We start from the raw sequence: 16475 nt of genomic DNA on the forward strand, positions 1-16475 counted from the left end.
ATGAGACAATGCATTGTTAAACAACCAATGGGTCAGGGAATAAATCAAGAGAGAAATCAGAAAATACTTAGAGTAAAATGAAAATGAAGACAAAACATACTAAAACTCATGGAACACAGCAAGGCCAGTGCTCAGGGAAATTTATAGCAGTAAACACCTACATTAAAAAAAGAAGAAAGATCTCAAATCAGTAACCTAACTTTACAACTCGAGGAACTAGAAAAAGAAGAGCAAACCAAGCCCAAAGCTATGAGAAGGTAGGAAATACTAAAAATCAGAGCAGAAATAAATGAAGTAGAAGACTAGGAAAATAACAGAGAGAATCCGTAAAACCAGAAGTTGGTTCTTGGAAAAGATCAACAAAATAATTAAACCTTTAGCTAGACAGGCAAGGAAAAAAAAAAAAAAGAGAGAAGATAGTAAATAACTAAGATAAGAAATGAAGTGGAGACATTGCAACTGATCCTACAGACCAAGAGCCATCCATGTTGGCCCAGTCTCCACTGGCCTGGAACAGAAATGGAAATGTGAGGACAGAATTGTGGAGCTTGGGGTAATCTCAGAAAGCCTCCAGTCCAATGATTCTCCACCCTGGCTACACCTCAGACTCACCTGGGGAGCTTCTAAAAATGTCAGTGCTTGGGCATTTTATTTTTTTAAAAGTTCTGCAGGTGCTCGTGAAGCACCGTATCTACCCCAATTCTCCACTGGACTAGCACTGACAGGTCTCCAGGGAGGTAGGCGGGGGTGCTGGGTCTGAATTCTGAGCCAGCACCCTGCAATGCAACCTGTCTGTGCTCTAGTTTTCTCACTGAAAAAATGAAGATGACGGCACCTACATTATCAGGTTATTATGAGGATTAAACGAGTTTAACCTCATCCACAGAAGTATTTAGAACGGTATCTATCACCCTGTACGTGCTAACAAAGCATTGTTCAATAGAAATGCTCTTAAAATGTAATTCGATTGCCCTGCTTAAAGCCTCCAAAAGCTTCTGTAACCCTCAGAATAAGATCTCAATCCCTCCCCAAGGCCAGCAAGACCTTGGCCTTCATTCCCTCTCCCTCTTGCTTGTTTCCTCGCTCACTTCATGCTTCCTTTTTGTACCAACAACTTGCTAAGCTCATTCTTGCTCCAGGACCTTTGCTCTTGATTGTTCCTTGTTTCTGGACCCCTCTTTCCTCAAATTTTCACATAGCTGATCCACACCTTTCTGCCTGCAACTCAGATTTCATTTGCTAAGAGGTCTTTCATCCCAACTAAGAGTCGCCTCCCTCTGATACTGTCATTGACATTACCCTTAGTTACTGGCTTCATTTTGACTTATCACTATCTGATATTAGTTATTTTGTCTTACTTATTATTGTTATAAAAGTTATATATGCACATAATTTAAAGGGTCAAATTGTTTGTGCTGGCCCAGTGGAGAATCGGGGTAGATACGGTGCTTCACGAGCACCTGCAGGACTGTGAGACAATACAAGGCCCAAGCACTGACATTTTTAGAAGCTCGCCAGGTGAGTCTGAGGTGCAGCCCGGGTGGAGAATCATTGGACTGGAGGCTTTCTGAGATTACCCCAAGCCCCACAATTCAGTTCTCACATCTCCGTTTCTGTTCCAGGCCAGTGGAGACTGGGCCAACATGGATGGCTCTTGGTCACCTCCTCAGCCTTCCATTTCTTTCTCAGAAACCAGGCATCCTGCCTCTCCCCAATCTTTCCTGGCAGGTCTCTAATCTCAGCGCATGGGTGTCTTGTTCCACTGCTGTTTCCTTCCTTTTCTCAGAACCTCGGTGGTCAGTCACCACCTCCCACACCAACTTTGTATACCAAGCAGCTGCACACCTCATGAATCACATTTCCTGTCCTCCTTTCTCTTCCTCAACGAGGTAAGAGAGAGGTGAGAATGTCTTGTTTTGAAAGTGAGTCTGAAACCCTGACCCAGAGGTCAGGGACCACCTTGAAGAGGACTCTTGATGTGTCACTTTGCATCTCTGAGCCTCAGCTTTCTTGTTAAATAGGGAAAAATACCAGTTGTGCTTCTTACCATATTTGGGATCCACCACAGACTGGCCACTCCTTCTGTTGGCCCTAAGCCCCAGCTACTCTGGCCTTCTTTCTGTTCCTTGCACAAACTCAGTTTGTTCAAGCTTTGCCCTTACCTCGAACCCTTTGCCGGGAACATGCTTCTTCCAATCCTTAGCATATGTGATTCGTTCAGTCGCAGCTCAGATGTTACCTTAGAGAGGATGCCCCAAGCCACTCTTTCAAAAGTAGCCACTCTCTATCCCCCGACTCTGTTTTACTGTCTTACAGCACTTGGTACGACCTCAGAGTGTCTTGTTTATTAGATCTGCCCGTCTGCACGTCCCACTGGAATGTGAAGTGCAGAGGCGTCTGTCCTTCTCGTTCACTGTGTCTTCAACACCTAGGGCTTGACACACAGTTGTTGTTGGTTGCCGTTGAGTTGATTCTGACTCATGGCGACCCCATGTATTACGGAGTAGACCTGCTCCATAGGGTTTTCTTGGCTGTAATCTTAACGGAAGCAGACCTCCAGGCCTGTTTTCTGTTGAATCACTGGGTGGGTTCTAACCACCAACCATTAGGTTAGCAGTTGAGCACGAACCATTCGTGCCACCCAGGGACCTGTGTGTTGTTGTTGCTAGGTGCCGGTGAGTCAGTTCAAACTCATAGCGACCCTATGGGACAGAGTAGAACTGCTCTATAGGGTTTCCAAGGAGCAGCTGGTGGATTTGAACTGCTGATCTTTTAGTTAGTAGCTGAACTCTTTAGCACTTTGCCACCAGGGCTCCAGGGACTTGTATGGTAAAAAGGCCTCAGTAAATGTTTGTAGATGAATGAATGCTTATATCTGTGGAAAGTCAAATGACATAATGTTTGCTATGGCACTTTAGAAACTCTAGGCTGCTGTACACACATGTGGGCTTTTTATTTAAAACATCTAGATTCGGGAGCAGTGTATTTACCTTCCTAATATGGTTTCCTTGAAGCTGATCGTAGCTCAGGCTGACAGATGGCGGAGGACAGTGTCTGGGGAGAGGGAGCCTGAGATTATAAGTGAACTGCAGATAGTCCTTCCCTGGGTAAACTGCTGGTGGACAGCTGATGGTGACCAGCATTTGCAGAGTTGGCTCCCCACCCCCACCACTTGACCCCACAACTTCCACTTTACTAGACATTCGAAAGTTTGCCAAGTGGGTTACTGGACCATTGCTTCTGCTATCTGAGAGATCTTTGACTTCATTCCCCATTTGAATGTGCAATTTAGACATGAGAAATGTCCTAATTTCCTGTGACTAGAGGAAAAATAATGAAAAGAAAAATAAATGAGCAAAAGTATGTAACCACAGGAAGTAGAGAGAGTGAGAGAAAGGTAAAAAAAGAGAACTAACAGAGACCTGGAAATAAGAGGCCGGGGAATTTAGGGAGGGGAGTTGGAATCCTGGTTGTGCATTTTCTTCCAGGCTCTCTTGACCCCTAGCCCTGCATTCATGACCACAGTAATTACCACAAAGCCACACTATATGTGAGCTCTGGCTGTGTGGTCAGAGGATTTCTGATGAAGGAGCGTAACACCACAAAGCCACACTATATGTGAGCTCTGGCTGTGTGGTCAGAGGATTTCTGATGAAGGAGCGTAACACCACAAAGCCACACAATACATGAGCTCCGGCTGTGTGGTCAGAGGATTTCTGATGAAGGGGCTTAACGCCACCTTCTCCAGAAAGGGGAAGTGAAATAGTCAGTGCCAGGTCCCCCTTTCCTGCCGGTTGGGCCCCCAGGTCAGGCAGAGCCTACTCCCTCCACCTCTGCTTCCTGTTAGCAGCTTTAGGCTGCTGTCTGTGTTACTCATTAACCAGGCACTAATATTTCTGTTTACCCATCTGTTATCCTGCTTCAGGACAGGATTCATTCAGAGGAGCCCAGCAATCTAACCAGCCACCAAGATCCTCTTGGATCAGGCCCAGCCAACCATGTTTAACTAGCATTTATCGTGTCAAAAGCCCCGTGTGGGAGCCCTGTATCATATGAAGCCAGGGAAAGATAAAGTTTTCTTAAGTAGGATGTGCCACTTGAACATATAGTGTGCTGTGAGGTGTATCCAGTGATGTGCTAGTACTGGCTCGGGCTGCCTTGTAAGAGCTGATTAGTAGCATCTCTTGCCAACCCCATGTTTGGTGCCTTCCCATTGGTAGAAATTGGCTGTGAAGGGAGTATGTATACCACAGAAATTGACTAGTGCTACAGATCAGGGCCTTTCCTGCTCCCACTTTCCCCATCCCAGCCACAAGTAGCAGCTGTTTTTTAGACATTCTCCAGCACACCACTCGGACATCCGTTTACCAAGTTGTTGCTGTTAGGTGCTGTCTAGTTGGTTTCAACTCATAGTGACCCTATGTACAACAGAATGAAACACCATCAGGTCCCACGTCACCCTCACAATCGTTGCTATGCTTGAGCCCATTGTTGCAGCCACTGTGTCAATCCATCTTGTTGAGGGCCTTCCTCTTTCTTGCTGACCTCCTGCTCTACCGAGTATGATGTCCTTCTCCAGGGACTGGTCCCTCTTGATAAAGTGTCCAAGGTATGTGAGATGAAGTCTCGCCATCCTTGCCTCTAAGGAGCATTCAGCCTGTACTTATTCCAAGACAGATTTGTTTGTAGATGCATGATAACTTGTAAGGCTCCCTCCCGGCTATCTGGTCCTTGGACCACTGATTTTAATAAAGGAGGAAATAGCTCGCATTTTCAGGGAACTACTAGCCTAATGAAAACCCTGTATGTTTGCATAGTACTCTATGGTTTCTTAACTCTGTCATGCACATAATCTCCTCAGTTCTAACAACCATCTCCCTTCTGTGGTAGGCACAGCTGCCAGAGTGATCATCTTAAAAGACTATCAGATCATGCCACTCTCTAGCTCAAAACCCTCAAATGACTTGCAAAGGCTGTTAGAATAAATCCAAACTTTCCGTGGCCTAAAAGACTTTGCCTGACCTGGTCCCTACTGACCTCCTTCCATCACTTTCCCTAGTTTGTAGTATTCCAGCCCAGTGGTTCTCAAAGTGTGGTCCTTGAGTCAGCAGCATCAGCACCACTTGGAAACTTGTTAGAAATACTAACAGTTGGGCCCCACTGCAGACCTATTGATCCTTAAATTGGAAAGGGAGTGGGCAGCAGTCTGGGGGCCAACAAACCCTCCGGAAAAACAAAAACAAAAAACCGGTTGCCGTTGAGTCGATTCCAACTCATAGTGACCCTACAGGACAGAGTAGAGCTGCCCCATAGGGTTTCCAAGGAGTAGCTGGTGGATTCAAACTGCCGACCTTTTGGTTAGCAGCCAAATACTTAACCACTGCACTACTCAGGCTAGTTTACAGACCATTGTTCCAGCCCTACACTGAGCTTCTGTCTGGCGTTGAGATGCTAAGGGTTTCTCCTTCTGTTTCCAGAATGCTCTTCTCATGGACTTGTTATGGCAACTCCTTTTCAATATTCAGGTCTCAGCTGAACATCACTGACTTGGGAATATTCTCAACCTCTTCCACCTCTCATTATACTTTCTCCCATAAACCTATTTTATTTCCTTTGTAAAACTAGTTGCTATGTTTTGAAATTACCTTGTTTTTATATTCATTTACTTGTTTATTATTTTTCCCTAGTAGAATGGAAGCCCCAAGAGGTCAGGTACTATATCTTCCATACACTATGTATCTCCAGCCCTTAGAAAAGTGGCCTATAGTAAGCTATCCATACGTATTTGTTGAACAAATGAATTACTAGTTTACCAATGAAGGAAAGGACTGATCCATCAAGTGACTTGATGAGAGTCAGACACTTGTAAACGAGTAGCTAAAGCTTCACCTTGAAAGTCTCAGACCAGGTCCAGTGATTTTCTTATAATACTTTGAAAAGCAAAATGACATCTTCCTTTTGTACTTTCTTGATTGGCAAGATCGTCCATGTCCTTAAAGAATCTGAGAATCTCAGAGCTGGAACGGATTTGGTCACTGGGTCAGCCCTCATCAGATGTATGCGTTTCCACGATGTTCTAGGATGGGTTTTTTTTTAATTTTCTGCTTGAACATTGCTGGAGATTGGGGAGTGACAACCCCAACAGAGGCAGACAGTTCCATTTTAGAGAGCCCTGACTGCTTGAACCTGGTGGTGCAGTGGTTAAGAGCTACGGCTGCTAACCAAAGACTGGCAGTTCGAATCCACCAGCACTCCTTGGAAACCCTGTGGGGAAGTTCTACTCTGTCGTATAGGGTCACTATGAGTTGGAATCGACTCGATGGCAAGGGGTAACTGTTTGAAGTTTGTCTCCCTGCTTATTTCTCCTGTGAACCTTGCTCTTCCCTGTGGGACTGCATAGAAAGCATCTTCCATAAAATGGACCTTATCTCGTCACAGCCACCATCCAGCATTCCCTGCTTGCTTCTCATGTGTCACTGAAAAAAGCAGGCACTTGAAGTTAGGAATGGAGCCCTGGTGGCACAGTGGTTGAGAGCTTGGCTGCTAACCAAAAGGTCAGCAACTTGAATCCACCAAGCTGCTCGTTGGAAATGCTGTGGGGGCAGTTCTGCTCTGTCCAGTAGGGTTGCTATGAGTCAGAATCAACTAGACGGTGTTGCGTTTTTGAACTCAGGAAGCCCTGGATTCAAATTCCCTCTCTCTAATTGACCTTGGCATTTAATATGCTTTATCATCACTACTATTGCTATTATTCGGTTTTAAGTCTCCAAAACGTTTTGTCTAATTTTTTCTGGGTTCGATTCCCTGAGTTAGTGACCTTAAAAATGTGTTACTCAGTACTGAACATGCTTCTGACTAGACCTAAGTGGAGTAGGATTATCATCAATTTATTTTGACACCATTTCTTTTAATGGATCCAAAATCAAATTAGCTTTTTTGGAAGCCGTAATACATCGTGGACTCATAGTTAGTGTACAGTCAGCTGAACGCAGGTTTTTTTCTCAGCCATTACTGTCATACCAGGTCTTCCACACCTAAATAGTTGGCTACCTAATTAATTAATTCCATAATTTTAGATTTTTACTTACTATAATTCTCTTTGGGAGCCCTGGTGGCATAGTCGTTAAGTGATATGGCTGCTAATCCAAAGGCAGTTCTACTCTGTCCTACAGGGTCGCTATGAGTCGGAATCAACTTGACCGCAATGGGTTCTGGTTTTATATTTAAGTTTTTTACATTTCTTTAATTATCCTCATTATTATGATTTGGAAATAAAGACTAGAAATTGTGACTTGCTCAAGGCCATGCAGCCAGTACCAAAGCAGCATCTCTTGTGGCACCAGTCCAGTGTTCTTTTGAGGAAAGAAAGTAGATAAAATGAGGTCTCATTTGGGAGGGAGTAAGAAGAGAAGTCTTTCTGGAGAAAGTGAATATTGAGTAGAGTTTTGTAAGAGAAGAAGCAAGAGATCAGCATATGGGGGCTCTTGAAGTGAGGGGAGCAAGCATGAGCAAGAAAGGTCTCTCTGAAGAATAATTTCTTAGACAGATTGGCCCCTGAACAAAGGCAGTGATTTCTGAACCCAGCTGCCCGTCACAATCACCTGGGAAGCTTTTATAAAGCTTGCCGGCTGGGGCCCCACCCTGCAGAGGTTCTGAGGTGGCTGTCTGAAAACGTTCACACTTCCACCTGTTATGATGTGTAGCCTGAGTGGCAAACCACAGGCCAGGGGCTGGAGAGTCAGTAAACTCAAATGGAGAGAGAATGAGGTAGGCAGGTAGAATTGGGAAGGAAGACAGGACACAAAGCAGGCAGTGAGATGATATGAGCTCCTGGGAAGAAGAATTTTGACTTAGTTTGGTAGATGATAGGGGAACTCTGCAGGTTTCTGAGGAGGGCAACATACTTTTAGCCCCTGTGATAGAATGATAACTTTGAGTTGGGACTTGCCCCATATTCTCTTTCCAAGTTCAACCTGTATTCATCAGTGCCCTCACTTACTTTATTCTCATTGCCTCTTCATCTTAAAACGCTTCCATGGTCTCAAACATATCACCTCCCGCCTTGGCTGCTGAGTGCTGCTGAGTCGGGGCTCTCTGTCCCATTTTTGCCCTCCCCCTGATCACAGAAATGCTGTGAGAATTATGGACACTTGCTTCAGAGTTTTATCATCTTTATTTTCAATCTGCCGCGGCATCCTTCATTGTCTTTCCCTGTGCTGGTCAGTGTCAACTTCTGACTGACGGGTGCCAGAACATGCCCTGGCCAGTGTGGGGTGCCATGGAGGAAGATAACAAGCCCAGACCTCAGGCAGCTCCCGGTTAAATGAGAGAGGTAGAATACATACATCAATGACTGGAGCACGCATACAAAGCAGCAGTCAAATTGATACACTGCAAGCCCAGTCCATTAGAGGTCCAAGCCCCTGGCCTTCCCTTCTAGAACACTTTTCTCTGACCTTTCGGAGTCTTCTTTGGCTTCATTTAGTATTTCTTTCCCATCTCCTTCCCATTGGCTTCTTTCCGGCATCAACACCTAGACTTGTGTCTAGGTGTTGTTTCTAAGATTGCTTTAGGACTCTGTGCTTTATTGCCAACTGCCTTGTAAGAGCAGAATTCGAACTCGCTACATTGCCTCCAAAGCCCTAGTCTGATAGTGCTTTTACGCCTAAGCATGTCTTCTTTTGTCCTTGAGCCATGCTCCTTTGAGGAGGATACCAAGTTGGTGAGAGAGGTTTTCACAAAGCTGGGCGCTTCTTACAACAAAGTCCCAGGAATGGGTGGGGTCTAAGGGTTCCTAAATCTGGAACAAGAACCCCCATGCTCCCCTCTCCCAGCCTACCCAATCCATACATAACCAAGACCTCAGAGTGCCTCTGAAGGCCCAGGGGAGCCACTAGCCTTTGACGAAGTCACAACTTGGCATTCCCTCTGCGTGGTTCACGCATCTGTCCCCATGGGTCACCTCGTCTGTCTGTCTGCACCTGCAGCCCAGCAGGGACGAGCCCTGGTCCCGCAGCACCTGCAGTCCTTTGCTGAAGGTCCTGCGCACCGCTGAGGAGGAGAAATAGAAAAGCAAGGGGTCTAGAGAGGCGTTGAGTGAACTGAATACCACGGCTTCCATTCGCCATGCTGGGCTTTTTCCAGTGTGAAACCCCACCAGGTGAGAGACGTTATAAGGCCCAAAGCACACCAGGAAGTTGAGAAGTGTCACAACAGCCAGCCCCACAGCTCGGCGCCGCCTCTGGGTCCCCACATGGGGCTGGGTGAGCATGAGCCACACAAAGCGCCAGTAGCAGAAGATGGTCACCACCATGGGGACGAAGAAGAGGACGAGGCACAGCTCCAGCCGCACGGGAAGCACCACGTCCTGTTGCTCTTTGGAGAAATTCTCATAGCAGACAAACATGCTCTCATTCGTGGCCTGCGGGGTCGAGTTCAAGTACTGAACGACGATCACAATGGTGCCATGACCAAAGGACATGATCCAGGCGACCAGAGCAGCAATCACTCCATACAGCGGCCGGCGGGAGAGCTTGTACTGCACCGGAAAAGCCACTCCCAGGTAGCGCTCGATGCTGATGCCTGCAAGGAGCCATGTGCTGCAGTAGATGCTGCTGTAGAAGCCGAAGCCTGTGAGGGCGCAGAGCACCACAGGCAGATGCCACTGGAGGCCCTGAGCGGCCTCAATGATCTTGAAGGGCAGCAGCAGCAGCAGCAGCAGGTCTGCCAGCGTCAGGCTGAGCAGGAGGATGTGGACGGGGGCAGGGTGGGGCTGGCGGACCCGCCCCACGAAGGCCCGCAGCGCCAGGAGGTTGGCGGGGAGACCAGTGAGGAAGATGATGATGTAGGCTGTGAGGATCAAGGAGTTGCGAAATTCTGACATGTCCGTCCTGGAGGATTGAAAAGCCAAGGTCAGGAGGCCCCTGTCACAGCGTCGTTCAGGATCCACGCATCCCCCCCAGCAGTATCCCTTTCCCAGGCCAAGGCTTTTTGCTGCCTCCACTGCTTGCTCACACCACCTGCCCGAGCTGCCCAAAGCAATTATTGACTTTGCCTTGGGCGGGATATTAAGCAGTAGTTATTACATTTGCCATCACGTGTCTCTGGGGGAGATCAACCCCTGGCTTCCCAAGGGAATTCCCCCTCCAGTTTCCTCAACCTTTCTCCTCCTACCCTCACAGACACAGGAAGTTACTGCTATCAGTTTCCAACTTCACTAAGTCCCTTTCTCAGTCACAGACCTGCTGGAGTGAAAGGCAAGCCACATGGCACCAAGGAGATAGCTGTAGGAGGCCTCTCTCATTCAACCAGGACTATGAGAATCTGGGCATGGGAAACCCAGAGCTGCCTGTCTTCAGGACCCTGCCTCACTCGCAGGAATCAGGTGCCCAGCACCCCTACCCCTTCTCCCTACCTCCTTCTCCTCCCCTTTTGCAGAACACAGGCTCTCCTCCACCTTTTCCACCCTTGTCCAACACCAGACTCTGGGATTCTACTGAAAAAGGCAAGCAAGTGAAGCTTAAGAAAGGAGTGGCAGGGAGGAAGTTTAAGCCAGCGCTATCCTTTTGGGCTTTTCCCCAAAGCACATTAGAGAAATATCAGAGAAGCCCATGGCAGTATCTGGGACCTGAGACTGTTGTTTTGACTCTAAACTGAAGAATTTCTCTTCTTACTAGGGGGACTCAGTTTGCCCCTCCATCCTCTCTCCAGTTTTGAATGCCCATCCATGTTTCTCTGCCACCACACTGGCTCCTATCTCTGGGTATGATCTTTACATTTCCATTTCTGACAGACTTCCTCCAGCCCCCCAAAACCATCCCCTGTGATTCTGATCCCAACCTCACTTCCCAGAGAACAAGCACTAAGCTAGCTGCCTTGCCTTGTCTTTGCTCCCAGCAGGTGGCTTCTTGGGCTTAGTCTTCAGGGCCAGTCTGTATGCTTCTGAGAAAGAAGAACAGAGTTTTAGCCACTGCTACCCATTTCACAGAGGAAAGAATTGTAGGGAACCTGGCTGACAGAAAGCTTTTATATCAACACAAGTCACACGACCAGAGAGAGGAAAGTCAGTATTGAGCACTGTCTCCTCTCAACGCCAAAGCAAGGGGACCCAGTCTCTTCATTCTGCCTCTAGATATTCTCACGCTGACTTCCAAACTCAGATTTTCTGTCCCTAACTTCTGAATTTTTTATCCCAGGCATTTTTCCATTTCCCAAGTCAGAGTGTCTTCTCTTTTCTAGGTGGTTTCTTCTGTAATCCTACCCATTCTCAGGCAAGAATTGACATTCTTCAATCTTCAGTCCTTCACATGGTGTCCTGTCATCGACCCCCCAACTCTACCCCCTGCCCTCTCAGTGGAAACAGATTAGTTTCTCCCAGGCTGCATAATGCTATGGTGGAAATAGCATGGGATTTGGAGTCTTGCAGACATGTGTTCAAACCCCAGAACCTTCATTGATGTGCTGTATGACCGTGGGGCAGATTTTATGAACTTCAGTTTTCTTGTCAGTCAAGTGTTGTTGTTAGGCGCTGTCTAGTCGGCTCCGATTCATAGCAACCCTATGTACAACAGAACAAAACATTGCCCGTTCTTGCGCTATCCTCACATTGTTATGCTTGAGCCCATTGTTGCAGCCACTGTCAATCCATCTCATTGAAGGTCTTCCTCTTTTTTCACTGACCCCCTCCTTTACCAAGCATGATGTCCTTCTCCAAGGACTGTCCCTTCCTGATAATATGTCCAAAGTACGTGAGACGTAGTCTTGTCATCCTCACTTCTAAGGAACATTTTGGCTGTACTTCCTCCAAGACAGATTCATTTGTTCTTTTGGTAGTTCATGGTATATTCAATATTCTTTGCCAACACCGCCATTCAAAGGTGTCAATTCTTCTTCAGTCTTCCTTATTCATTGTCCAGCTTTCACATGCATACCAGGATTTCTGTGAAGATTAAATGAGCTAGTACATGTAAAACAAAAAGGCCAGTGCACAGCACCTAATAGATGCCCATAAGTGGCCCCTGCTTGTTGGACACCTTCATAGAGGTTGAGCCACTTAGTAAAATATTTAGAGACTCAGGGTACTAACATGCCATTTTACTTGGGAAAGTGCCGGGAATTCAGGAGGCCTGATGTCCCTGTGCGGAGCCCTGGTGGCACAGTGGTTAAGAGCTATGGCTGCTAACCAAAAGGTTGGCAGTTCGAATCCACCAGCTGCTCCTTGGAAACCCTATGGGGCAGTTCTACTCTGCCCTATAGGGTCATTATGAGTCGGAATCAACTCAACAGCAGTGGGTTTGGATGTGCCTGTGTGATTCTTTGTATGGAGTGGTTGCTCAGGCTCCATTCCTTTCCCCCATATCTTTTCTCTCGCTATGCACTGGGCCTCACCTCTGAACCACTCTTGTTCTTTTCCCACTAGTTCCCCCTGCCTGATGTATGAATGAACAGGTTAGGCACCATAACCCCAGAAGCTCCTCAAAGTCCTTTTAAAACAAATGCTTGAGGAATAGTCTGAAGATGTTTACATCCTGACCCAGGGAAGGGGTCTCTGTTTTGCCTTTTGTGGCTTGATGACTGATCACAGAATCTCCATTCTTTTCTTTTCTTATCTTAGGCCATATCTACTCCTTCTGGTTTGTTTTGTTTGCTCATTCATTCACACCTCCATTATTTTTATGACCCAGAAGCCTCGGGTCCAGGTATCTAGATATTTAGCTTTCCTTTCTCTTCAGTTTTACTCTCTCCTAGAGCCAAAGAGTTGTATTTCTCCATTCACCTCCTTCCCCCAGCACACATACACATTTTCCAGATAAAAGGGAAATGAAGGAAGAGACCCTTCTCTGTTGCTTTCTACCAAGTTTATTTGTTGCCACTTTGCTTTTATGACTTTTTATAAATAGCCATGAAAGTCTGAACTTAATTACCAAATGGAAACTTACTAGGAAACAGGTGTTGAGGAGTAGAACTGCTTTATCCCGGTGCGTTCTCCCCCGCTCCCCGTTTCATGCCTTTCTTCTGTCACTGTAGTGTGTCACCTGCGTTGAAGACACTCCAACTAAAGCCCTCTCCCGTGTTCATGGCTTTCCTTGTTATGGAGGTGAAATAATAAAGGTGACTTTTGAACTGGTGATTCTCGATGCTCACTTATGTCACAGGAGAAAGAAACACAACTTCTCTGTCTGAATTCAAAGGGGTAAGTTTTTACATAAGTGTTATCTTTCACAATCTCATCCAAGTTTGGATTTCTCTCATCATAACTATAACCCAGCTTGTTATAATAGGAAGTTGAATCCATTATCTAAAAAAAAAATACTGTCTCCACTTCTTTGTTTCTCAGTCACTCCTCGGTCCTCTACAATCTGGCTTCCATCCTCGTTTTTTCATAGGATCTACTCTTCCTAAAGTCCAGCTCTTCCTAAGGTTAACAGTGACTTCTTTGCTGATAAATTCAGCACTTCGAAAAAAAATTTGTTAGCGTTCAACATAATTTCTACACTCTTCTTGAAACACTCTTTTCCTGAATTCTGATATGTTATCCTCCCCTGCTTTCCCTCCCTTTAATTTGGTCACTTCTTAATTTCCCTCACTGGCTTACCTTCCCCTAGCCATCCTTCAGATATTGGAGTTCCTTAAGACTTGATTCTGGAGTCCCTGGGTGGCACAAACGGTTAAGCGCCTGACTACCAGCTGAAAGGTTGGGAGTTCAAACCCACCCAGAAGCACCTTGGAAGACAGGTGTGGTGATCTGCTTCTGAAGGATCACAGCCTTGAAAACCCTATGGAGAAGTTCCACTCTGCATACGTGGGGTTGCCATGAGTTGGAATCAACTCGATGGCAACTAACAATAATAAGACTTGGTTCTTTCCTGTCCGCATCCTATTCTTTCCTGTCCGCATCCTATGCTCTCCCCTTAGTCTATTGCATCCATTTCTACAGCTTCAGCCACTGTCTTTGTAACGCCCAATTCTGTGTCTCCATCCTGGATGCCTGTGAGCTCCACGTGTGTCCATATGTCCAAGTGCCTACACATTACTATTTGGATGTCTCCCAGGCATCCCAGACTCAGTGCATCCAGAGCTGACCTCAGATCTTCCCCAGCAAAGTTGGCCTTCTTCCAGTATCCCCTGGCTTGGTGAATAAAGTCTCTTCCCACCCCATCCTCTGAGCCAAAATCTTAGAGTCAATTTTAATACCATCTTCTTCCTTTTTTTTTTTCTTCCTTATTCCAAGTATGCAATCTCATATACTCCCAAATACTCGCTGAATTCACCCATCTTGCTTCTTATCCCCCTTCCCGTCTCAGCGCGAACCACATCATCTCTTACCCGGGTTTTGGCAGAAGCCGTGACCAGCCTCGCACTCGGCGACAATTCTCCATCCGTAGTTAACCGGTTGCTGTCAAGCTGACTCCGACTCCCGGCGACTCAGCGTGTGTCAGAAGAACTGTGCCTCTTAGGGTTTTCAGTGGCTGATTTTTTAAAAGTATAGTGCCAGACCTTTCTTTTAAGGCACCTCTGAGTGGATTTGAGCCTCCAACCTTTCCGTTAGCGGCGAGCAAGTTAACTGTATGTACCACCCAGGGACTCCATAGTGCAGTTAGAAGGATCATTTTTAAAATGTTAATCAATTTTGTCATCCTCTTGTTTAAGACTCTTTCAGGAATTTTTCATTGCTTTTACGATAAATATAAAAGTCCTTAACAAGGCCTATAAGGTCCTGCCTGGCCTTGCTCTTGCCAGGTTCTGGTCTCGGCTCATATCATTGTCCTCCCTCTTTGATCTCTAAGCAAGACCATCTTTCATCCCTGTGAATCAGCCACGTTTCCTTCTGCCGCAGGGCCTTTGGACCAGGCTCTGCTTGAAACGCTCTTTATTTTTCATTACCCACTCCAGCCTCCACAGTTAATTCCTAGTCTTCTTTCAGATATCCACTAACATCCTTAAGAAAGCCCTCTGTGACCTCCTGGACCCAATTATATGTTCTCTCAACATCTTTTCTATTGCTGAATAGTATTCTACTTTATGATATTCCATATTTTACTTATCCATTCACCTGTTGATGGACATTTGGGTTTTTTTTTCCTTCGGTTTTTGGTTATTGTGAATAAAGCTGTTATGAACATTCCTGTTTCAGTCTTTGTGTGAATAAATATTTTCAATTTTCTTGGCACATACCTAGATATATATTGGCTGGGTTGTATGGTAAATTAAAAAAAAAAAACTTTTAAAGAAACTGCCAGTTTTCCAAAGTGGCTGTACCATTTACTATTCCGACCAGCACCGCATGAGAGTTCCGGTTGCTGCATATCCCTTCCAACACTTGGTATTCGTTACTCTTAAATTTTAGCCTTCTACTGAATGGGTTGTGGTATGCCACTGGAGTTTTAATTTGTATTTCTCTGATGAATATTGATGTTGAGCATTTTTTCATGTCCTTACTGGCCACTTGTATATTTTCGTTTGTGAAGTGTCTGTTTAAATATTTTGTCCATTAAAAAAAGTGAGTTACTTTCGTGTTATTGACTTCTACGAGTTCTTTAAATGGCGAGACTTCATCTCATGTGCTTCAGACATGTTATCAGGAGGGACCAGTCCTGGGAGAAGGACATCATGCTTGGTAAACTAGACAGTCACCTAAAAAGAGGAAGAATGTAAAAAAAGAAAAAAAAAAGAGGAGGGCACCCGAAAATCTCACCTACAGAAGGAAAAGAAAGAAAGACCCAAGTGACGATAGGTACCCCAGCTGAAGAGAAGATGAGGAATTCATTCCCAGTGAAGAGGTGAAGTCAGAATAGTAAAACATCAAGACAACTGAATGGGGGCTTAAGAGATGAATTGGTGGAGGGATTAGGTGAAGTGGAAGGCATCAAGCAGGACTGGTCATTTTTTCAAGAGCAGAGAAATCCACTAGTATCCAGCTGGCCACACAGGAAGGGATCAGCCACTGTGCTGGGATCTTTTTCTTGTTATGGTCTATTGTGAGTGGATTCCTATTTCTCTTGCCTGCCCAGCATCCATTCCTCCTTCTGGTAACACCAACTTTCCTCTAGTCAACCACTCTCAGTCCATACAACATAGATGGGTCTGACCCCATTCCAGCTACAGAGAAGGGCATGTGACCCAGACCCAGGCTCATATGCAAGTCAGTCTATCTACAGTCAGTCTTTTCTAGACTCTTTTGGAGTGATTTGGGTAGAAGCATTCTCTTCCACATTGTGGTTAAGCTCATGGAATGTAAGTCTGGAGCTTCAGGAAGCCATCTTTGCCACCACTTGGGGAGAGCTTGCCTGAGAACGAAGCTGGCATAGGAAAGCAGAGCTGAAACATGGAAATAGCTGACCGATACCATTTGAACACCTGGATCAGGCCATTCCAGAAGTCACTTTATCCCCTCATTCTTTAATTACAATAAATTTTTGTTTTTGCTTAATCAGCTGAAACAAGGTTTCTATCATCTGGAATCAAGAGATTAATAT

General features: G+C 45.7%; 1 protein-coding gene across 1 annotated transcript; it reads right to left on the reverse strand.

Annotated features, from left to right (window-relative positions):
- Positions 1–8893: 8893 nt before the first annotated feature.
- FFAR2 (free fatty acid receptor 2) lies at positions 8894–11335 on the reverse strand. The gene has a single exon (XM_003420800.3). It carries the CDS (start codon positions 9881–9883, stop codon positions 8894–8896), a length of 990 nt encoding a protein of 329 aa, XP_003420848.1. The 5' UTR covers positions 9884–11335.
- Positions 11336–16475: the final 5140 nt, after the last annotated feature.

Source organism: Loxodonta africana, chromosome 11 (assembly GCF_030014295.1).
Source record: "Loxodonta africana isolate mLoxAfr1 chromosome 11, mLoxAfr1.hap2, whole genome shotgun sequence".
NCBI classification, from domain to species: Eukaryota; Metazoa; Chordata; class Mammalia; order Proboscidea; family Elephantidae; genus Loxodonta; species Loxodonta africana.

Coding starts and splice junctions, on each gene's coding strand:
- FFAR2 (XM_003420800.3), bottom strand. CDS start 9,883: ATGTCAGAATTTCGCAACTCCTTGATCCTCACAGCCTACATCATCATC.